This window comes from Cibotium barometz, chromosome 32 (genome assembly GCF_041138505.1).
Source record: "Cibotium barometz isolate CiBa-2024 chromosome 32, ASM4113850v1, whole genome shotgun sequence".
Lineage (NCBI taxonomy): Eukaryota > Viridiplantae > Streptophyta > Polypodiopsida > Cyatheales > Cibotiaceae > Cibotium > Cibotium barometz.
The window spans coordinates 33,909,150-33,933,448 of NC_141077.1; the positions used below are offsets into that span (position 1 = coordinate 33,909,150).

Below are 24,299 nucleotides of genomic sequence, written 5' to 3' on the forward strand. Positions count from 1 at the left end.
ACACATTTGTGGATGACTTTTTCTTCCTCTTTATTTCTCCCCCTTGAGCAAACGGTTTTTATTCCAATTCCGCCGAGGAAACAAGACCTATCTTCGGAAGTGTGACAGCCATTAGGTGCTTTTGCGGAAAACAATCTCTCACGCAGACGGGAGTCATCGTGTGGCGTAAACCCATAGCTATCCTAATCAATGTTCACGAAAAAATGTGCATTTTCGAAACCCGTTAGAATTCAAATTTCCTCACAAGAATTTAACTTCATCCTTAAGAAAACCAACAAATTTTTTACATATTTAGTTATGAAACTGATTAATATCAAGATTTTTATTAACGAAAACCGGCAAGGCTTCAACCTTATCCTTTTTCGGACGGGCGGAGAAAAAAGTTTTTCATGAGCGCCGTGGGATTACCTTCTTACATCTTGCCTAGATTAAGAGAGGGATTTGGCGGTCATTTCAGCGAGATTCGAGGAATCGAGGCCGAGATTCTCGTCTAGAATATAGAGGAGAGCATGTGGATGTCCCTTATCCGGCCTTGCAAAATGGGTCCATTTTTTCTTCCACAGATTAGGCTTTTTTTCTTTCAGTCCTCTCTCTCTACGTGATCTCCTTCTACAAGCAACCGCAGCTATGCCGGCTCCTGTCGTCGACCATACCTACCTCAAGTCCATCGACAAAGCCCGTCGTGATCTGCGAGCCTTCATCGCCGAGAAGAACTGCGCCCCCTTAATGCTCCGATTGGCGTAAGTCCTCGCATTTTATTCCTAGACAGGGTTTAAGTTAAGCCTGTTCTGAGCTAGGGTAGCTTGCATTCCGTGTAGGGGTTTTAGTCTCATTTGGGACGATACACAGTTTTGAGTTAGGGTTAGGGTTTGTAGTTTCACAGATGTAGTTCTGAGCTAGGTTTTGAGTTTTTTTGGCTGGTGCTGTGCCTCCCTTTTTCCAAAATTAGAACGGCCTCCTGAATGGCTGGACCCTGATATCCGGGAGACTGCAGACTGATTCCTGAGGCGAATTGACATGTAGGCGTGTGCAGTTCTTACATGTCAGCAAGGCAGCTGACTTGGTGAAATAAATCATAATCCGATTGTAAAAATGGTCAGGATTGTCCCTCCCTCTCAATGGATGAACTTGACGATGAGGGCTTGTCATGCAAAGTGATGAGTCAGGATTCGTCATACAGTTTTATGGGCTCACATAGCTATGCAGTATTCATGAGAAATGTTATCTTTTATGTTGTGCCATACGTTGAATTTTAAAGAATTTGTTTGTTTCTATGAGACTGCAAAAGCCGGTCATACATATAGAGATACTAGTGGAAAGAGACTCTAAATAGTTTGAACTTTGAAGGAACAATTCTTTATGCTTTGTTGATGTTTGCAGTAGTGTTTGTATGCCAATTATCAAATGCCCAATAGTTAGGACTATGATAGTGCACAGGCTTCATAGAATAATAGCAAGCAGTGGCACAACAAGGCAGGAGGACCAAAGCGAGAGCTTCACAGCTGCAACATCTTATGTCAGCGTGTTCTTGCAGACATGGATTGAGTATCTGCATCATGCAGTCACCTGAAGGGATTCCATGTAGTACAAAGGTTCTGAAAAGTAGCTTATCTTATTTGTTACTTGCCCCCTCCCTTTTGTTGGAGGTGGCAATTCTTGTAGCTACTCTCGAGTTATCGCATGACTGGAAGTTGTGGTGGATTATCCCATACGCAAGAGCATGGGAAGTCGAAGAGCCATATATAGGGTGTGGTGGCACCTTGTTATAGATATCTCCTCTGGTCGGGTTTTTGGGGGGAGCAACGGTTGGGAGAAGGGAGCCAGCTGCCGACATTGCTAGGTGCCCTAGGGTGGTGTGCTTGCTGTTGTTACCTGACTTTGACAAGGTATCAGAGCTCGGCATGTGTGGTCCTGGGCGGTCCTAACCTCTGTTTGATCGAGGTGCTCGAATTGAAGGAGGGTGTTGGAGGTGGCAATTCTCGTAGCTACTCTTGAGTTATCGCATGATTGGAAGTTGTGGTGGATTATCCCATATACAAGAGTATGGGAAGTTGAAGAGTCATATATAGGGTGTGGTGGCACCTTGTCATAGATATCTCCTTCGGCCGGGTTTTGGGGGGGGAGCAACGATTGGGAGATGGGAGCCCAGTTGCTGATGTTACTCAGTGCCCTAGGGTGGTGTGTGTGCTACTGCGTGACTTTGACACCTCTCTCTCTCTCTCTCCCCCCCCCCCCCTCTCTCTCTCTCTCTCTCTCTCTCTCCCCATCACATATCTTAGTTATATTCATAATTTTGGCATTGCAACATGTTTATCTACATAGATTATGAATATTTGTTGGGGTACAGGTAGCATAGTCACCAAAAAACGAGAAATGGGAACGAAAACGTTGGAGGAATGGAAATGGGGAAATGAGTTTTTAGGGGTGGAAATGGCCGTTTCCTGCGACAATATCACTTGGGAAAAGTGAAACGGCGATGGAAATGGATGGGGTCCTGAAATGGAGAAATGCATTTCTAGGAATTGAAATAGCCGTTTCTTGTGTCTATGACTGCCAGAGCACATTCAAGGAGTGGATTCTCTTTTACGAGCTATAAGATCTCGTGCTAGTGTCACCTCCTTGTTCTGCATGGCTTCAACCTATGCACCACATACCACATCAGAGAGTGGACTGGCTGTATAAAATGGCAGCCCTTGAGCTACTTTAACGGCCTTTTGGCCCCAAAAAGGCGTGCTTCTCTTCCCTTTTCATCTCGCTTAGTGAAGGCATTGGATCCTACCCAAGTGGAGGGAGAGGGCATGATAGCTTGTTCATCAAGGATTTACTTTATTTGTTGTATTTTCTTCAACAACTCCCTATCTAAAGCTTGTGCAAGCTTCCAGATTTTCTTTACATGTTTGGGGTCCATTCCGGCATGGTATTAGAGTGCAAGCCTAGGGCCTTGAGCATAGTTGCATTTTGTACTCATATGGATGCATACAATCTGTATAGTACATGTCATATACTGCACATTTGGTATGTGGTACAGAACAATTTTAAAGTAAAATAAAATAAGTTTGGTTTATGTTTTTTTTTTTGTTTTGTCCCTTTCGTTCTAGGAACCAGTGTGTTGTGTCTATTGTCAATTCCTTTCCAAAATGTCAAAATTTTCCTAATTCTCTGAAATATTGTATCATTTTTTCAATTTTTATAGAATTTCCAATTTTCCCAATTTCATCTTATTTCCTCCACGTCCCTTCAATTTCCCAATTCTTCCAATATCGCCAAATCTTTATTTTTTTTTAAATTTCAAAATTTCTTCCAATTTTCTAGAGTCGCCAATTCCCTTAGTTTCTCTAATTTCCTTCAATTTCTCTCAATTTTTCCTAATTCCCTCATTTTCTCCTTAGTTTTCCATTTTTCCATAGGTCTCCTAATTTCCCCCAATTCTCACAATCTCCCCTGATTCCTCCAAGCTGGATTTTCCTTGATTCCCTTCCATCCTGGCTGAACTTTCGCGATGTGAGATTTTCTTCCAAGCGATGGTGAGAGGCAGTTGTTGACAGTGATTAGGGGGGGTGGGGCATTCATGCAAGAACGCAACTGTGCAAGGATTCTGGTTAGCTATGGCGACATCAACGAACTACTCTTGGTTGACTGTTGTGTTGACAATCTTGTGGCAAGAGTTGACCATGTGGCATGTTTGCTGGGTGTACTACCCCGTGTAAACCCCATGCGATAATAGAACTTGATCATTGTCTGCACACACTCTCTCTTACTTTGCTTCTGCATGTGCACACTCTACATGTTAAAATATGTGCATCTCATGTGTGGGAATAGGTGCTCGTATTGAGGAGTGAGTATTTTCTCAGTAGTGGATTGATTTACAGTCGTGTGTCTTCCATGATGTGAGTAGGGCAACTCCCACTATTGCTTATATAAAGGCCTCTATCCCACTGTTGTAATCATCCATTCCCAGTGCATTTGTATTGACGCCCATCTGCTGGCTGTACTACCCCGTGTAAACTCCATGAGATAATAGAATTTGATCATTGTCTGCACACACACACGCGCGCTCTCTCTCACCTTTCTCTTATCTTGCTTCTGCATGTGCTGGTATCAATCGCCAAAGGTACCTGCTGCCATCATCTGTGAATTTCCTCCCTCCTATAGCAGCGTTTTTGGAGATCCTCTGCTGGCTGTGTTTTCTGCTGAACCTGTTTTTTATTTATTTTTATTTTTTATTTTTTGGTGCCTCTCCTTCAGCGTTTTGCTCCTCTCATCCTTCTGCCTCTGCGATCTTCACCCGCTGTCAAGGTGCAAGCCTGAGGGGGCTGTGTTTTTACTTCCTTGAGAAATTTCGCAGCTGTTGTTGGTGATTGGTGGCTGTTTTTACGGTCAGGACAGCATCTGGATTCTGTAGGTGGTCTATTCGTGTGTGGTGCAGCCCGACAAGCAGCCTCGACAGCCCTGTGTCATCCCTGGCTTCCCCTCCCTCTGGTTGGGCCTTTTCGGCGAGTTTTTGGGGCCTGTTTTTACTGCTGTCCAGCCCTTCTCTGGTGCTGATTGGTCCTTCCCGTCTGTGCGGCCTCGACAGTCCTGCGTCATCCCTGGCTTCCCCTCCCTCTGGTTGGGCCTTTTCAGCGAGTTTTTTGGGCCTGTTTTTGCTGCTGTCCAGCCCTTCTCTGGTGCTGATTGGTCCTTCCTGTTCATGTCATTTGAAAGTGTTGGAGAAGAGTCTTTTGAGTGTGGTGGTATGAGGTTTTGTGGTGGTGTTCTTTTGTTGCGGATATGGCTCCCCTGTGTACAACAAAGGAGGACAAGCTTGATGGGACAAATATGGTCGCTAGAGCTTTGCGAGGCTAGGTCACTTCCAATCTTTTAGATTTTGATGACCTAAACTCCCTCCTTTTGGAAGAGGAATTAGTCCTCATGGCATGCCGCACAAGGTGTTAAGTTAAAGGTTGTCCCTTGATCTGGATCATGCCTTAGAAGAAGATTTGGAGGCGTTGCTACTCGTGTGGGAAGAAAGGACATTTGTCTAAGGACTGCTTGTTGAAGAAGAAGAAAAGGGCAAGGGCAAGTCTTCATCCCAGAAGAAGGTCAAAGATAGGACACAAGGCAGTGATTCAGACGCTTCTAGTGACTCATCTAGGGCTCCCAAGGTGCCGGGCCGGGATGGTGTTCTTCTCTAGTTATACATATAGTTTTCTTCCTTGTGCTTTTATCCAGAAGAGGCTTGTGGCCGGGAGAGGGGGTTGTCAGCAGCTCCTCATTTCTAGTGCATGTAACACATGTTGGAGTTCCAAGCATAATATATATATATATCAATTTTGATAGCTATGGATTGGTTGTGTTCTAGATTCACTGCTTGGTGTAGCAGAAGCTATGGACTGGATGTGTTCCAAGTTCATTGTTTGAGGTTCCGGGACGTGATGTGTTCACAGTCCACTATTGGGGTGAATGGAGTTCACTGCACATTGGTGTGGGAACTCGGAGCCAAGCATATTTCTTTGCTGTTCAAGGTGGCATTGTGTTTTGAAGAGATAGGATCTTCTGCAACGTATTCATTATCTGGCGGGTACTGGGGTGTCCATGGTCGCATCTTCTTCATTAGTGTTCTTCTTCCAACATTTGCACACTATGAGTTGCATAGGGGGTGTTAAAATATGTGCATCTCATGTGTGGGAACATGTGCTTGTATTTAGGCGGGTATTTTCTCTAAGTCGTGGGCTGATTTACAATCATTTGTCTTCCATGCTGTGAGTAGGCCAACTCCCGCTATTGCTTATAAAAAGGCCTCTCCTCCACTGTTGTAATCATCCATTCCTAGCGCATTTGTACTAACGCCCATCTACTGGCTGTACCACCCCGGGCTATGTTGATCTAATTTCCAAGCATATATCTGATCCTGATTCATATTTACACTTGGATTAGGCCGTTCTTCCTAGATAAGAAGCAACCGACGGTGGCTCTAACTCCCACATAGGCAAAGTACAAGGCAATGTTTGCAGCTATTTGTTAGGCCTTATGTCTTAGGAGACTCCTTGGTGATGTTGGATGTGATTAGGAACAGGCCACTACAATACGTTATAGACAAAGCAGCTTGGTGTTGGCCAAGAATCCGGTTTTCCATGCCCATCGAGATTTAGTATCACTATGTTTGAGAGAAAATCCCTCTCTCTCTCTCTCTCTCTCTCTCTCTCTCTCTCTCTCTCTCCACAGGTAGCTAGTTTCTTCTTGAGTTATTTCCATGATTCAGTATCTCTCTTGGAAATATTGTAGTGCTGTTTGGTCTCATAGATCCTTTGGGTCTTTTGAAGACGTTAAAATAATTATTTTTCCTTTCTTTCTTTCTCTCTGCTTGTGTTAAAATTGTATTACTTTCAGCTTATGTGATGCTATGTGACCTTTTGCCTGTTTCTAAGCCATGGTTTTTGTGATTTCAGTTGGCATGATGCTGGTACTTATGATGTACAAACTCAAACTGGTGGAGCAAACGGTTCAATACGAAATGAGCGGGAGTATACCCATGATGCAAATGCTGGACTGAAAATTGCTGTGGATTTTTGTGGTATGTCAATGTGTAAAGCCAATTTCAGTTATGTGGCAAGGACGGGGAGCTAGAGGGAGGCTCTTGATAGTTTTACTGCAGTAAGGTTGCAAGATGCCACACAGATTGTAAGTTGACTTTATATTGACAAGCACAGGACAGGTTAACATAAGCGTCAGCTCAAGGCACCTATCTACACGGACTCAACTAAATGCATGAAGATAATTCAAGCCTACTTTTTTTTCTCAAGTTGGCTTGAGTTGGGCTTGGTCTTGAAGCTTTTATAAATGGTCAAATTGTCAAGTATGGCAATGGGCTATTTAGCATGCTGAGAAATATAAATACTAACCTCAAAGACCACAATGCAGTGTTTGAGCCTTATACAACACACTGTTTGGCTGTGTGACATTCCTGACTTTGCGGGGAAAGGATGAGTCGGAACAGCTTCTTTAGTATTGACAAACGCTAGTTGAGGGTGGATTGTATGCACCATGAGCATTGTAGCTAGCTTCTTTCTGAACTAACCTCTTTCTGCAGCCCAATCACTTGTTTATTTGAGTGTGAGAGGGAGACCATAGGCCGAGGATCAATCCTTATCTGAGATGACCTGGATTTGTTAGAAATTGTTTAATGGAAGTTAAATTAGTGGAGGCAAGCACAACTCTTTTTTTTATGTTTGTTTCCTTAAAAAAGAACCTGAGCAGTTCTGTTATTGCTATTGCTACTGGTGCTTATGGTGTTTTACAATGTTCGGTGCAGAGCATATAAAGTCAAAGTATCCTAATATCACATATGCAGATATTTACCAGGTGAGTAACATCATTGAAGCTTTTTGAAACTTTACATCAGCTAGTGCCTCATCTAGTATGTGGGCCCTTCATGTAGTTGGCATTTTTGCATTGTGAACCTTTTTTTTGGGATAAGATTAGCATGGTTTCTTGTACACACATTGCTATTGCAGCTGGCGGGGGTGGTTGCAGTGGAAATCACTGGAGGTCCCACCATTGAGTTTGTTCCAGGCCGCAAGGTTAGCCTTCGTGTGCTGCTGTTGGTTCGTGCAAAATCATTTTGGTCTTCTATTTATTGCGTGGTTGTATCAAACTCTGCCTGCAAAGTGTTGACAACTTGGAATTGCATTCGCTTAATAAAGCCAATTGTAATTTTTGAGTTGCCAGGATTCCCTTGCATCCCCACCAGAAGGGCGACTTCCAGATGCCAAGAAAGGTATGGGTTTCTTGAATTCTCTCTCACAAAAATATGCTGACAGGTGCTGGATGATAACAAATTTGTAGCTTGGATTTAGTTTCAAAGGAGTGCCAGCTTTGTTGTATGCCCTAATTTGCTGTGTTTGTTGGGACTCCTGGGTCACCTTTGCTTAACTTTTGAATTACAAAACTAAGCTTCGATCATGTGTTTGCCATGTTCAAAGTATTTGTTAGCAGCTACCTCATCCTATGCAGGTGTAAGCTAGTTGGCTGCCCAACTTGTATGCTGCCATGCTAGCAGCCTTTGATTGACGACCACTCAGCAGAGCTGTGTACTTTCCTGAGCTGCCTCTGCCTGGCCCCTTTTAGCTTTCTGTGTGCTAAACATGGATGCTGGTGACCATGCCCATGCCCCAAACACCAGAACCTAGGATCTGGAGGAGTCGGTGTTTCACATCCGTTGAAGTACCAGGCTTGTCAGGAGAAACTGCTTGATTGAATCTTGTAGCTGTGCAATGTGTCTTCATGGGGACCTGCACAGAGATCTCAATGTTGAATGCTTTTTATTTCCAAGAAGGTTGAGTGCTTTCTCATGTGCTACTAGTGCATTACCAGCTTCCCAAAAAGTCTGAACTCCTGTGGTACATTTTCTCCATTGCATGGTCTTGTCCAATCCAGGACCTGTTTTTAATCCTGTGTTATCAGTTAGCTTTCCCTCTACCCTTTCTTCTGTTATTGAACCTTTCTTCTTCCTTGGGGCTGTCTTCTCTGATCCACTGCAGTTGTATGTTGTTCCTGAACCAGGAACTTGTCCCTGGCTTCCTGCTACCTCTAGTTTATTTGAAAGCTGATGTTTTTCTTGCATTTTGCCGGGTCTATGTTTCATATCAAGCAGTAAAAATGGCGTGTGCTTCTTTGCAGGCCCTCAGCATTTGCGGGATATTTTTTATCGTATGGGTCTGTCAGACAAGGATATTGTTGCCCTCTCAGGAGCACATACCTTGGTAAGCTGAATGCTTCATATGTCTGCATATCCTCTTTTACTTTGGCTTTAGACGTTAATGAGCTCTGTTTTTCTGATGCTCTACAGGGGAGGGCTCATCCAGAAAGATCTGGTTTTGACGGTGCTTGGACTCATCAGCCTTTGAAGTTTGACAATTCATATTTCTTGTAAGTCTTTGCTAACTTTTGAGCTGGCTGAAATTTCCTGTTTTTCAATGTTTCTGAAAGTTTTGGTAGATTTCTTTAGTTTGCTGCTGAGTCAAACAGTGTTTGACTTTCATTTCAGGGAACTTCTGAAGGGTGAATCTGAGGATTTTCTTCAGCTGCCTACTGATAAATGCCTCCTTGAAGATCCGGCATTCCGCTCTTATGTGGAACTCTATGCACAGGTGATATGTGCATGTATGCTAGGCTGACAAGAAGTTAATAATGGGGGATCTGTACTTGTACTTCACATGATCTCTCTGTTTTTTCCAGGATGAGGATACTTTTTTCAAGGACTATGCGGAATCTCACAAAAAGCTATCTGAGCTCGGGTTTAAAAGCTCTTCAGTGACCAGTGCGACCTCAAAGGGCTTCGCAAAGGATCTTGTATCTAGCCCAACAACTGTGCTGGCACAAAGTGCTGTCGGAGTAGTTGTTACTGCAGCTGTGGTTATCTTGGGCTATGTATATGAAGCTCGCAGAAATGTGAGAGCCAAGTGATCTTATGATGTTTTCAGTGGTGTAGTGATGAGGAACTCGCTCTCTTTTGGAGGGGTAGAATAACAAGCAATATGGACATTACTAGACCCTGAACGTATGCTCTCAGGACAGTCTTCTAAATAGGGTACTAAGTTTATGATCTATTTTTGGAGATCTGAAATTCATATCATCCACTTACAGTGAAAGCATGGATATGTTTAAATTCGATGGTTCATTAAATTCTTCTAGTTAGAGCGGCACAATTGCTTTGAATATATTTTGATAAGGTAAAAATAGGAATTGTATGTCTACTTGTAGGTGGCAGAATGAAGAAAGGGCTACATTTGATTGAGTGTTTGGCAGCCTTTATCACCTGCTTTTCCAAGCGAGAAATTTTATGTACACAAATGAGCACCGACTTGATGTGAATGGGATACTATAACATAGTCTCTAACAATACCATACGTTGTGCAAGATGGAATGGTAGACTTTTATGAGGTAGAATTAGCTTTTCACTTGCTGTTTCTAGAAGTTGATCATCCGACTTGGTTAGATTTATGTGCTTTAAGTGAAAGGATCCTGTATAGCTTCAGAATCGCATTCAGGAAAGCTTTTGTAATAGGAATAAATATCTCCATCAGGGAGCAAGTCTGAGGCCCTAAGGTAGACCGATCCTAACTTGCTAAATCTAATGAACAACTGGCAATCACCATGTCATCATCAATGTTTCTAGGAAAAAATTTAATGTATTAAATCTAATCAAGCAACTGGGCCCTGAAAGATTGTGGTTATTGTCATCATTAGATGGCAACATAAACAATGGTGAAGGAATGGGAGGAGAACTGAACCATGTCAAATGCTCCTCGATGAAGAATTCAAGAAGATTCCATAGTTTTAGTTGTATTAACTGCTCACCATGCTTGAAGCTACAAGTTGTGGTAGAAGTTCAAATTGGAGTGGTAATTTGATTGTCTGTAAAAAATGCATAATGATGAGGCATCCAAACATAACCATTTATTACTATCTTTAAGTGTATCAAGTTTCAATTCAAGAAGTAAAACTTGGAGGGGGATGTGTTGGGAGTACCTATAAAGTTCTTCATAGACATTTATATAAGGTGATTGTAGGGTAGGTAGGATCTAGTACTTAAGATTAGCGAAAACCTCTTGTGACGGTTTACCTCATTACCACATGCACATCATGGTGGCAAATAATAACATGGTGCAGACTAGTAAGAAGCAAGTGCTGAGGCCAATTGACTTTGCAATCAAGTCATTTAAAAACTGTTTCAATTTTCATGCCAAATCTTGGAAGAGTTGGGTTCCTTCATAAAGACGTACATTGGGCTGTTTCGATTACAGCATCCTAAGACATTCGTGGATTACACCATTTACTGGTTTTGCCAAGCCAGACATTGATAGCTTGCAGGCAGAGTACGCACACAAAAAGAAGAAAAGGCAAACCATGAGAATAGCCATATCGACCATAAGTGCACCGCTGGCTCTGGCTATGATGGCAACCCCCTCACTTAGCACCTGCACGGCTATCCCTTAGATTCCACTTTCCTACACTCTTCTGGACTGTTCTCTCTTCCGTTGTTTTGCAAAGCTCATCCAAACAAATGGGGTTTTACAGTTGTAGCAATTATGTTGGGGATTTGCATTTTCAGGTTTGCATGCAAATGGAAAGGTTTGGGGTTGGGGTTTTTCCATGCAGTGGGTCTTTTACTTGCACATGAAAATTGGTTCAAACTTTTGTTTTGATTACACAACTCAACATGAAGTTTTGATTGCTGTTAGAGGGTGCCCAATTCTGAACACTACCAAATGACGCTGTAAAGATGTTTCCATTGACAACTTGCTGCAACACCCGTCGCGTTCAGGCCTCACTTCCCATTTTGTCTTTGGTTGGCAACTTCTACAGTTACCATCTCAGCCTTTCTCAGCTTCTTGAAGTGAAGAGAAAGAAAGATTGATTTTATCTACGTCTACAAAAGACCCAAAGGGTGTGTAAGACCAAAGACCAAAAGTTGAGAGAGGTCATTGGCTGCTGTGAATTGTGACTCATTTGCAAAAAAAACCAGTCACAAGGCAGGTTCGTGCTGATTTCTTTTGTCATAGGTGCGTATTTAAGTCTTGGAATAATCAGCACCAGAAACGATAAGCAAGGTGCAACTATGAGGACTTATTGCACCAGACCATTATCTGCTTATTTCATTTCCCTAGAATCAGACCATAATGGTGCACAGTTGAAATGTCCGTGGGAAGGGAAAAGCCAACAAAAAAGAAGTGCTGCATCTTTATATCAAGCTAAACCGCCAGCAGCTTGAAGAAAGCCATAGATCACCAAAAATAAGCCATTTTGTGACTCGATGGTCTACAGAATCTCCCCACCATACAAGATAGCCTCTGGCAAGCCCTGGATGTGTGGTGGGCACAAGGCCAGAATCATAAGAGCCCTTACGGGTACGTTTGAACTCATGAATTTATTTTGGGCAAATAAGCAAAAATCGAAGAAAGACCTTGTCATGCAAGCTGCAAGTGGTCCAAAGGCTTTACTCAACATCATGAAAAATTGGATTCAACATCTTTAGGAAGCTCTGTTCTATACAAAAGTGAGGAGTAAAGCACATCTTATATCATCTTAGTCATGCACTCCTGTAAGAAAGCTGGAGTTACATCGAGACTACTTCAAATCTCCATGCTTCCTTGGTTAGCATGCTCCTTCACTGGAAGAGGGTCAGATGCAACACTAATCAAACCATTTTGGAGGGATCCTATTATCATCCCTCCCTCTTTTGAATTGTTAGAAGCATCCCCACAATTCTCCGGCTTATTTTCTGAGAAGCTGTTTGAAGAGTCTGATTTTATCCCCTTGTGCTTTCGCTTCTGCCGCCTTGTTGTGATGGCAATGGCTAAATCATTTGGAAACAATGTTCCCATTATCGCATGGAGTACAGTGAAGACAAAAAGGCTGAGCACTGTGACACTTGAAATCAAAGAAAGAGTCACTGCCATAGCCTGTGTAATTGAATGCCGGATCACAAGTGAATAATGGATCGTAGCGATGGCTGATGCGGTCATTGGAAACGTGTATGCCCACCAAGCAATAGAAAACCTGTAAGGTTACACATAAGAGCAATGTTGGCAATGCTTAACAACATGATACTCGTGCTCCTATTTTTGGACAAATTCAAAAATCTTGAAGACATTCCCACACAGAGCCCTAGAGCATCAACATTATTGCAGATTGTAACGCCATACTAACATTCATGATTTCATTAGGTGCTCATTGACCAAATCATGAAGGGCAATGTGCCCTTTGGAAGCAAGTGCCCAAAGCAAACAAGAAAATGGCAAAATATTTATTATTTTGTCCTCTTTTCCAGGCTGACCTGTTCATGTGGCTAGTATATATATGTGGCTAATGTTCCATCATTTCCATTTGCAAATTACCAAAGCTTTGTACGTGTGCTTCAGGCCCAGGCAGCCAAAAGGAGCATAAACGCAAGCGAAAGGGGCCAGCAGGCATATGCAATTTCCAACCAGCATTGTTGGAAGATAACGCAGGTCATCACTAGTTCTACAGGGCGCCTATGTGCAGAGGTTGTATTTCTCATCCTGGGCAGCCAAGTCATCAGCTGAAGAGTGGAGAAAAGATCCTTCTATTAGTTATGATCAAGAGTAGAAAATCTGGGGGAGGGCAGTCCCTCCTTGGCCTTGTGCCATATGTGTAAGAAAGCCTTGTGCTGCCTGCGCATGAGATCTGAGCCTCACTCAAGCTTCTCCCATATAGTGTTGAGCCTCACTCAACTTCAATGGCCACAGAGGCTGTGAATGATATCAGTCCATATAGTGGTGATGGACTCAGCTTGTTGGGGGTGGGGGGGGTCGTTGGAGGGTGCCCATAATGGCCCCGCTGCAACAGGCCCACAATATATGCCATGCAACAATGCTGCTGATGATCTCACCTCTGACACGTGCCTAGAGACCAAGCCTCAGATGACAGGTCAGGAGTGGGAACTGTGTCAATCCTGCAATGCGAAAGTCGGGGGGCATGTGACCACCCAGACAATAGCTTCCCATGTGATGATACTCGGTGAGGATCTCCTGGTTGTGTAGAGGCGAAGAATCCTCTGCCATACTTGTTGCACTTTGGGGAAATCCAAAAGGTAGTGCCGCTGCAACTTAATGGGGTGGCTGCACCGCACACAATGTGCCGGCCTATTACTGATAGCCAACCAAGAGCCGACGACTAGGTTGCTGTGGGCTATAATTGCCAGAGGATGAGTGTGATCTTTTTTGGCCAAAAGTTGTCCCAGTCACTTCCAAAAATCTCGTAGGAAGCAGGGTGAAATGTCCTGAATGCTCAATGGTTTGCTGCCACCGGGGTGCCATCCACCTGCATCTAGATCCTGTGACCTATTCTCACTGTGTAATGAAAGAAAGGGGTGGTTTCAGGCATTTTGGCTGAAGGGGTCCTGTCACCCCACTGAATACGTGTCAATGGTGGTCGGCTTTCCCAAAGCCAAAGCCCCCAAGAACTGTCGTGACCAGATTCTAGTCAATGTGCCACTGATGAGCATGAAAACCAAGATACTTCATTTGCTGAAGGTCACCACTGAAATGCTCTACCGGGGAAAAGGCAGTACCAACTGAAAAGATGAGCATTGGACCCCATCTGAACCAAGGACTGCAAGGGGCATATCATGTCGAGTGAAGGCTCCGTAGAGCCTGTTACGTACCTAGTGCTAATCCTTCGGATTAGTGGCCTAATCCAACAGGGTTAGGGGAGCCCCGGGATAAGGAGAAAGCAGGCTAATACATACGGCTAAGGTTATTAATAAATCCATGTGTACTGGCTATTTATAACATGATAGTTATTTATAGTGACATTGGTACTATATAAGTGAAACATGGGTTATTATTGTCATGTTAGAGTTCGACCAAGACAGGGGCCATGCATGTGGCGGAGCATAGATCGGCATGCTGAAGGCAGAGTGGCATGGATCTGTGGGAGTCAAACCACAGATCCATGCTAGTCTTCCCCATAGAGGCATACAACATGCCGATCTATGCTCTACCAGATGCACGGTTGGAGTCTTGGCCGAACTTTGACCAATAGTGAGGTTATGACAATATTAACCATGTTTCACTTATATAGTACCCATTGCTGCTATAAATAACCATCCTGGCAGTGCACATGGATTTGCTAATAATAATCGTAGCCACCTGTATTAGCCTGCTTTCTCCTAATCCCATGCCTAACTCTACCGGCCACGTGGTGCCGGGCGAGGGGGAGAGGAGGGGGGGGGTGGGGTGTGTGCGCGCGCCAGTTTGGGCAAATAGTTGAATCGATGTCGAGGGTAATCTGATCTCTGCCCCTGATCCCTACGAGACGTCTGCCCTGCACCCCTGGGGGCAAATAGTTGAATCGATGTCGAGGGTAATCTGATCTCTGCCCCTGATCCCTACGAGACGTCTGCCCTGCACCTCTGGGGGTAGCCTCCTAAAGCTAGCCCACTCTCCCAAAGACTGAGCTAGATCTGTGCAGAGGAGCCCCCAAACAATGGAGTGCGTAGGTGGCCACTAGGCAACCTGGAGAGGGGATTCCAAATCAAGAGCTGGCGGAGTCTTTCCTCATCTGTAGTCGGGGGCACATCGGCGGGGGCACATCGGTGAGGGCGATCTTAATCCTAAACTCTGATCAAGCTGGCTGCAAAGCAGTCCTCGAAAGAGGAACTGAAACCATGGGAACCGGCCTCCGTGAAGATCCATCGCACACTGTCGGTCCAAGGGCCACCAAGAGAAGGAGTGCCAGCTGAGATCCATGCAAGAAGAAAAGCCTTCCACAAGGTTCCCCACCTGGTTGAATGCCTCACAACTGGCTTGCCCAACAAGGCTTTGTCTGAATAGCTGGAAAAATGATGCCAAGACCGCCCTACTGACAAGGCTGGATAATCACCCTCCAGGCCACTTTGGCCCGTGCACGTCTGCCATCTGTCCCTGCCCATAGAAAGTTCCTACTCAGACTCTGCACCTGTCCAAGACATGCTCGGGAGAATGCCCAACAAGAAGGAATGTACCACACGGTATCCATGAGCACCTAGTTGGCCACAATCACATGGCCGGTGAGGGAGAGATGGGCCAGTGCCCTGCGCAGACAGCAAACTGCTCATCACCTCAGCTACAAAGTGGAAGAGAAAAGGGAGGGGCATTCTTGACGAACTGATCTGGAGATCAGAAACCTCTCCCCTCTAGCCCCTTGAATGAGGACCTTGCTGTGGGCAATGGATACTAAAACTCCTCTAATCCAGCCGCTGGCAGGGAACCCCATCCGAAGCATAGTCATGCTTAGGCCTAACTTAGGGACTCCATAACAGGAGCAACCAGGATCCCTCTTTGGGTTCTGCCCTCCACAAAGCCCAGTCAACTCTGTCATAGGCTTTCTCGAAATCCAGGAGAAGAACTGCCATGTCCTCCTGGTGTAGACAAGCTCTGGCGTTCGCTTCCCAAAAGCTGAAGATGTTATCCAGGATACTCCTATCCTGGATGAAACTGATCTGGGTGCCATGTATCAAATCAGGGAGGTGGGGCTGAAGGCAGTGACAGATGGCTTTGGCAAGGATTTTGTAGGCACTTCCAAGGAGGGTGATGGTGCATCACTACTGTATCTCCAAACAATCACCTCCCTCCTTGGGGATCAAGTGAACAAGACCCTCCGACAGCCTCTCAGGCATGTGGTGAGAGGCCATGATCTCATTTAAGGTGGCTCGGAAACCATCCTCCATGAGATCCCAATGGAGAATGAAGAGGGATACTGGAAGCTCGGAAACCATCCTCCATGAGATTCCATCGAAGAACGAAGAGGGAGACCAGAAGGCCATCCTCTTAAGGGCACTTGCCACGAGGCAGGGCCCGTAGAGCCTCACACAACTCATCACATGAGAAGGGAGAGCACAAGAACATCTGCAACCCTGGTGAAACCATCTCCTGAGTATGCTGCCAAACTCTTTCTCTCACTGCCTCAACCTGGTCCTCTCTAAAAATTCGTGGCAATGGCACGAACCTGGTCTTATTCAATGGATCCATCAGTACCCCTCAACCTGCAGACCCCGTCTCTTTGCTGGTGCGGGCCTGTCATCTCAAAAAACTCCCTGGTGACCATGTCTCCTGCCTGTGTCCAGAAAGAGGCACGAGCATGGTACCTACCTTCTCTCCTCAATCAATCAGATCTCTATGTGGGCTGGTTCCATCTTGGACCCCAGCCATGGGCTCTCTGAGGTCTGCTCATGGCGACACCGAAGGGAAGCAAGACTCCTGTGAAGTCTCTGCTCTGAAGAGGGTAATTCTCTGTGGGAATTGCCCAAATCAGGTCAGTTCAGTCAGCATCAAGGGTCATGTTGATAAGAAATAGACTTGGTGGTAACTTCCTGGAGCCCTGGACCTTTTCGCACATGAGGAGATCTGGCATTACACACCAGTGTGGCTCTTCCCCCATCAACCCCCAACGTAGTCTCCATCTAAGAGCAGCCAGCCATGGAGGGAGAGTTTTCCTCATTTCACGCATTTCGTTCCTCTTTAGGGGATTGGTATTAAATCCTACCGATGGGAAAAAAAGTGGGAGCTTCTTCCACTTGTACTGGAAAACTTGAAGGATTGATACTGAGAGGCCTTAATAGTGCCATAGCATTTATCACTCAAATCCATAGTTGTTTCTCGTACTGGTACAAACCCATTTGTACCATATGGTTCGTACGGTACGGTACCGTACGATATCATACGGTATGATTATTATTATTATTATTCCCCCCCCCCCCCCCCCCCCCCCCACCTTGAGAGAAAAATTCCAAATGCTAAAAGAAATATAGAAATCCTGCTTAACGAAGATTCCAAATACCCGCAATACTTTGCAACTTTCGTGTCCACTCAATATTCCATATGGGGTTGCTGAGAGACCTAAAAAATCTGGCAAGGTAGACTGGTAGTGTACACTTGATTGGTAGGATGAGAGAATCTTGCTACATCATTTGGAGATCCCGGTAGGCTAGACAATTAGATCCTCAAGTTATGTACGAGGGAGAAGATTTGGACATGGCCATTTTGATCTAGAGAGGAGTCCCTAAACCTATCACCCTAGATGCACTGCTCGTATTTGTGCAAGGACGGTCCCTTAGTCATAAAGGCTACACTCGGAGACCTTTGGTATGCAGGTTCTTTTTTGGAGACAATTGGGAGATCCAACTGGGAGAGACACATCTCCATGTTCTGGTTCCTCAAGCACTATAGACTCCTCCTTTCCCACTCTTCCCTCACATTCGAGCTTGAAGCTCCATAGTTTGTAAGTGTAAAAAAAAAACCGTATTTTTTCGTGCGGTATTGTATTTCATATCGTACCAAAAATTCCCGTACGGTATTGTATTTTCGTACCGTGACAACTATGCTCAGATCCTTAGACGAGGTGCTAGAAGCCAACTGCATAGAAAAGTCACATTGCAAAATCAAGGATTCAGCCTAAGTAAGGAATCCATAAACCTAAACCAAGCAAGTCAAAATACACTCAGACAGCATAAAGTATAAGGACAGTGATTGGACGTATCTAGAAACAAGTGGGTAATTGCTGCTCAACTAAAACCTGGTTTGGATTGTCAACCTGAACATCCAGAGGTTGTACATGGTATCTTACAATTTCTAGAGACAATTCATCAAGGATCAGCTCCACCCGTCGTGTGGGGATATTCTTGTGCTATGATAGCATAGACTGGATGATTCTTTTTGTGCCAGGACTGGCACAAATTCGGCTAGCATCCTTTCCTTGGCAGTGCAACTCTGGCAGTCCCCTTCATGCAAGAGCACATGAGATTCTCCACATCCATACCAAAATTGATAAGATCTATGGAGGAGGCATGATTTGCAGAACATCTACCACTGTCTCCTATCTTGTGATTCTGCCATAAACATGCGAGTCCAAAAGTATATACTCACTAATGAGGCATTCTTTTTTTTTTCAAGAAACGATCCTTTCATTAGTTATATAAAAAACGCCCGTAGGGCTACAAAAGATCTCTCCTGCTCATAAGAGAAACAGCGCAGTGAATACAGCATGGCAGCCCGGGAGACTCTCCCTAGGTGCTGCAAAATACAAGCATCAGTACAAAGGACTGAGAGGCTAAATCATACAATAGGGGGGGGGAAGAGCCAAACAGGTGGCCTGTAGTGCCAATGGGGGACTAATGAGGCATTCTTGATCAACATGTTAGAGATTTGACATACTCTTGACTTCAGCCCGACTCACAGAGCAGAGGCACTCTCAAATGCCTTATAGATGACCAATCACATTGTCAAACTAGAAGTCGTGTGTCAGGAGAAGATACTTAGACATAGACTTGCAGTTCTTTATCAGTGGGATGAGAAACACCTAAGAGGCCCTTGGATCAGTGGGAAACTAGCCCTTTAGAGAGGAACAGGGGTGGACATTGGAATGGAAGGTGGAGCATAGATATCGCACCTCGAAGTCCTCGACTCATGGGAGAAGAGTAAACACACTTTTTCTCCATTGGGTCTGTACCATGGCAGAGAGGATATGGCAGACAGGATGTGAGACACCTCAAGGATGCACATGGTCAACGTACTTCATCATGATTCCACTAACCCACGCCTTTTCCTCCTTAAATTCCAATGTGCTTAATAAATTCAGCTGGGGATTTAGTGAAACATGCTATCAGGGTGCCTTGGTTGGAAACACAGCATAGAAATGCATGCCGCATCTGAGCAGAACTTGCAACTCTCATGAAAGGTCATGTGAGTCCTACGTATCTGCTGGAAATCAAACGCTGGCAACCTTCAGAGTGGCCAGCTAGTCAATCACCTTTAACATTCACATTGAGGTCTTTGCAAGAATGTCAACAAGGGCACAACAGTTTAGTCCTGCCATAGCTATTGCTTTCCAAAGGCATTAACATCAGCTGCTAAGCTATGCATTTATCATCAAACTGAAAATGCAATGAAACAAATGAAGCTGAACATCTCAAGAATTGGTTTGGAAAGCTTACTGGAATCCACAGAAGAAGTTGATTCGAACAACCTGCAAGACCCTGTGGATAATCAGGTGCCAATGACTTCAAATTTTGGATATTTCATAGAGACAAATATTTTCTCCCTGAAAGCTCTTGATTTCTTGTAGGAACAAACATCTCATGGCAGTAACATCACATGGCCATCCAAATGGACATGAAGACACATCACATGACCATCTACATGGATATGAAAACACCTGTTCAAAAATTCACTTGCCACATCACAAATTTGCAAGGAGGTAAAAGGTATGAACTCACCAAGGATGCGTACAAGAATAACGCCACAAAGTAAGCAACTCTCGAAACACGGTCAAAGTCTCCAACAATACTTTTCCAAGCAACACTAGCCGCACTTGGAGCAGCCACAAAGAGAAAAAACACAGGATGGAGCTCCTTGGGAAGGGCCTCTGCAGTAGGCAGCCGCTGGTAGAGAGTTACAAAGAGAACCAAATAATGAGCACAACCTACAGCCCAGAAGAAAACAGCTGGCTCTTTCCAACCAACTTTTGCTGCTAACAATGCACTGACAAAATTTCCCACCAAGGACAAGTGAGTGGACGGATTTGCTACTTTTGATAGTCTTCTACCTCCTCCCGAAAGCCACTGGCCGTATATCTTCAGCTCCAACATCAAGAGTGGTGTCGAAAATACACACCAAATGGCTGGATGGATAGAAGTAGCAATACTTGGAGGAATGCCCAGGGTTAAAAACATGCAGGCTATCCATGGAGCAAAGAAAAAGTTTACTCTTACTGGGTGATAGTACTCTCGCCGCACAGCCTCAAAGTATAACAGGCACTTCAGAGCATATGTGATAGAGATGCCAACAAGTGCAGCAACAGCCAAACACCACAAAATAAGATTTATGATTAAGGGTATTCTTAGAAAGCTCATGGATGCACTGGTGGCCAGGGTCTTCCAAAGCATCGTTTGACTGCCTAAACCAAGGCAAATACCAAAGCACCCTACTGGAAATCGAAGAAGAAATGGCCATTGCTGACCAAGTGGAAGCAAGAGATCCTCTGAGTCCTACACATTAAAAAACATTTTGTTAAAACCAATGACTTTATCTGCTCATACCACAACTAGGGAGAAGAGATATAACAATCAATTGTGCGCTAAACAAGTTAACCAAATTATGATATTCAAGAATTGTTGAGGGATTTTATTTTTAGTAATTCTTATATTACCAGTGGGAAACCTCATTACTAGGAAAACCCACAAACAAAACATCATGATACAACTGAGGCCCCTATAGAGGGGCCATGGATTTGACTGCCTAGAAGCAGTCAAAGAAGGCCATGTATTGCTGGTAGTCTATTTGTTGCAAGTTTCGGCGGTCATGTAGAGACTGTCTCAATAAGCGTGGGAAGTAGGTGTATTGATCCAGAGGAATGTGTCCAAAATTTATTGTAAAGGGATTTTATCCTTTTCTAAACTCTTGGTACGTATTAACAAGCCCATCATTGAAGAGGTCATCATGCATAGTTTTCATTTCTAAAACCATATCCATGAAATGATTCAGACATAAGAACAAATGAAATCACTTATAAGTAGTTAAGAAATTGCAAATTCTTTCATGAGTTTAGTGACCATCCAAGCTCCTGAATGAATGTTTCATGTGCACCCACAAGTGCAAAAGACAGCAAAACACCCCATTAACAGCAAAGTTTGAACTTTCTGCAACACCACAATAGCATTTTTGAAGGCCAGTTTCCTCTCACCTTTAGTATTTCCAATTCTGGACCCCTCAGCGCATCAAAGTAACGCCCTGCAGGCACAGACTTGCCCGCATCACAATTCTTCTTGGATGACATGCTGGATGGCTTCTCCTCTTCTCGTAGTTGTTTGCATGACAGTTGCTTTTCAAATTTAGCAGACCTTGTTCTGAACATGACATAGTTTTCTTTCTTTGCTCCATCCAAATCATGTGAAATACATCTCCGTACTGTAGATCCCCCACCTGAAAGCCTGGTGGTTGTTGGCATTGACTGTGAGAAAAACTTCCTCTTAGACTCTTTCTTGGCAGCCTCATGCATGACACTCTGGGGTGCTTGAGGTGGATCACCATTGGCTGCACCATTGTCATCGCCATTCTGGGGTTTTTGAGGTGCAACACCAATGGCTGCACCATTGTCATCACCTTTTGTTATTCTAGAGCCAAATGAGACTTTTTTGGCTAGTTCGGCCTGGGCACCACGAGGGGTCGATGGAAAATCTCGTCTTGACAGTATGGACTTTGGGGTAAGGACCCCACCAGATTTTGGTGTACTTTGGTTGGACATGTTTTGCTTGTCTGCTACCAGCTTAGATATGTCCACTGTTGCAGCTTCACTGGGAGCATCCTGGTCAAATGCAGCCGTACCATAAGCGAGAGAACCCTTGCTCTGGGCCATCCCACTCGTAGGTGGTCCTCTACCATCAAAGCCTGTGAATGCATTGCAATTCTCCAAATCTGAGACATCAATGTTTGAATGAGTGCTTGCATCTGGACCATAAGCGAGAGAACCCCTGCTCTGGCCCAACCCACTCGTAGGTGGTCCTCTACCATCAAAGCCCGTGAATGCATTGCATTTCTCCAAATCTGAGACATCAATGTTTGCATGAGTGTTTGCATCTGGGGAATCACTAGCTATGAAAGAATAGCTTCCAGTAGAAATCATCTTGAGCAGGGGTGGCAAGGCCTCCTCCATAGGGCTAGCATCAGTGCCCTCAAACCCTTCTCTTTTGAATGCATCCTCCCTGGCTTCTAGGATGCCATTTACAGTAAATTCTGTCAACGAAGAGGAACGCCTCATTAAGATAGTGACCTGCAGATATAATCAATGTAAAGCATACTTTTGCATCTTTAATCTCGATTCTATGTAGAAAGAATGCTTGCATGATGGAAAGCTAGCGATGATCACATATTTAATCTGTAGAAACACACACAGTTCCTAACTATGAGTCTATCTGCAGGTGTTGCCTCACCTTGAGGTGGAAAGCTACGGAAAACGCAAGGTGGTGAAATTCAACGAAAAAACAGTGGCAGAGAGGTAGCTAAACCTTGCAAAGCCTCCACAATGTCTGTCTGTGTGGCAACAACGTGGAAAAATACTTACGAAAAGCCTGATAACTTAATCGCCCAGTTGCGCAAAATACTTCAGAAAGCCAAGGAAGGCTGTGTGCGTGCGCGCGCGAGTGATAGACAGAGCAAGAGAGCGATCCATGTGAATATTGCTCAAGCTGCAGATGAGATGGCAACAAGTGGACAATTCCAAATGCGCATCAATTTCTTTTTTTGGTATATTTGGCCGCTGCTTTTCTTTCCTGTTTTTGCCAACTGCCCAGTGCCTGTCACCAGCCACGCGACGCCAGCTACGGTCAAAAGATGCCTTATATTTAAAGCTCCGGCACGTTCCGTCGATCCAGCTGCGGAACACCATAGGGATATGATCCTTCAATCCTCTAAAGACATTAGTTTCCATGGTAGGAGGGATTGTAGAAAACGTAAGTGAGCAAGAAAGTGTTCATGGCATATGGTGGTATTATCTTCTATTCTATATCCACGAATAATTCCATGTTTTTCTATAAGTTCAAAAAACTGAATGTTTGGGGAAAATATGCGCTTGTTGCCTATGGGTATTATGACATAACATGAGTCATAGTCGTTTTTTGTCCATTCGTTCTCTTGTTATATCATTGACGATATGGAGTAATGTGTGAAATAGATGTGCATTGCATGTAGAAATATATGTGAGATGCATGCATTCAGCCATGAGTTGTAGTAGCTCAGGTAGTTGTTATGGATTTTGAGGATTTGGATTAGTCAAATTTTTCTCACCAAAAGAAATTCAAAACATCGTAAAAGAAATATGAAATAATATTACCTTGATAAAACCTTTGAAATCCTCGGGTTACTTGGAAAATCTGTTGAAAATTTTTAAGAGTTCCACCTTGGAAAATATGCCTTTCTTGTAAACCTTAGACTTTCTATGCTTTGTATTAAAATTTTTACCTTTGGCCAAGCTCTTTCTCTTTATCCACTAGCTCTTCACCGCTTTCAGTCAATTGTAATCACTCTTGGCTCTGATACCATTGTTGTGGGAGGTTGACATGCACCCATAATAGTGATTAGAATAAATAAAATATTCAAAATAAATAGAACAAATAAAATACTTAAGGCATAATATTAGGTCCAATTCGCTCCCACACAAGAGTGAGCCCACACTTCCTCTTGGTGCACTTAAATATATTTCATGGGATAGCTTTTGGGGCTCAAAATAGTATGCTTTACAGATATGGCAACTTCTTAAGAATAATTTTCTTCAAAAGTAGCTTGCTTAAAAAATAGCTTTCTTGAGCATACAAGCTAGGCTTCTCTAAAAATAAGTGCGAGCTTTGAACCTTATAAAAGTGCACACGTCTTGAAAAATTAAATATGCTGAAGGGAGCTTTCACATGTCCCAAACAAAATATATACATTGCTAATAAATATGAATAGAGCACAAAATAAATTAATGGCATTTGTTGTTGTCATAAAATCGAATATTATTTGTTGACATTCAAAATCGGCATCTCAAAATATTCATGACCAACACCAGCTTGTCTCCATTATCTAGTCTAATGATCTGCACTTGCATCAACTAAGCCAATCAATTAATAAATTATTTGATTAAAAATAAACAACCATATGAAACTTCATATCAAGAAAACGATGTATCCAATACTCCCACGTATATACAGATTCACTTGTGTATACATAAAGTAAGCTACAATCACCCATATTTAGACAGGCATCCCAATCTAAACCTGACGAGGA

At 43.8% G+C, this 24,299-nt stretch overlaps 2 protein-coding genes across 2 annotated transcripts; one reads left to right on the forward strand and one right to left on the reverse strand.

Moving 5' to 3' along the window:
* Positions 1-458: 458 nt before the first annotated feature.
* Positions 459-9,669, forward strand: APX3 (ascorbate peroxidase 3). The gene is made up of 9 exons (XM_086772304.1): positions 459-740; positions 6,429-6,553; positions 7,292-7,341; positions 7,494-7,559; positions 7,708-7,756; positions 8,659-8,741; positions 8,828-8,907; positions 9,026-9,128; positions 9,217-9,669. Exons 1-9 carry the CDS (start codon positions 628-630, stop codon positions 9,442-9,444), a joined length of 897 nt encoding a protein of 298 aa, XP_086628430.1. The 5' UTR covers positions 459-627; the 3' UTR covers positions 9,445-9,669.
* Positions 9,670-12,008: 2,339 nt separating this feature from the next.
* Positions 12,009-22,809, reverse strand: LOC147620118 (guard cell S-type anion channel SLAC1-like). The gene is made up of 5 exons (XM_086772699.1): positions 22,600-22,809; positions 21,223-22,308; positions 19,757-20,527; positions 19,475-19,506; positions 12,009-12,540 (listed from the first exon to the last, which is right to left on the reverse strand). Exons 2-5 carry the CDS (start codon positions 22,294-22,296, stop codon positions 12,114-12,116), a joined length of 2,304 nt encoding a protein of 767 aa, XP_086628825.1. The 5' UTR covers positions 22,297-22,308; positions 22,600-22,809; the 3' UTR covers positions 12,009-12,113.
* Between the last annotated feature and the right edge of the window lie 1,490 nt (positions 22,810-24,299).

Excerpts from the sequence above, each read along its gene's own strand:
- APX3 (XM_086772304.1), top strand. The coding sequence starts at position 628 with ATGCCGGCTCCTGTCGTCGACCATACCTACCTCAAGTCCATCGACAAA. Across the intron at positions 741-6,428 it reads CCCTTAATGCTCCGATTGGC|TTGGCATGATGCTGGTACTT; the intron begins GTAAGTCCTCGC and ends TTGTGATTTCAG. Across the intron at positions 9,129-9,216 it reads ATGTGGAACTCTATGCACAG|GATGAGGATACTTTTTTCAA; the intron begins GTGATATGTGCA and ends TGTTTTTTCCAG.
- LOC147620118 (XM_086772699.1), bottom strand. The coding sequence starts at position 22,296 with ATGAGGCGTTCCTCTTCGTTGACAGAATTTACTGTAAATGGCATCCTA. Across the intron at positions 19,507-19,756 it reads TATTCTTGTACGCATCCTTG|GTTGTTCGAATCAACTTCTT; the intron begins GTGAGTTCATAC and ends AGGGTCTTGCAG. Across the intron at positions 12,541-19,474 it reads AACTTCTTCTGTGGATTCCA|GTTTTCTATTGCTTGGTGGG; the intron begins GTAAGCTTTCCA and ends GTAACCTTACAG.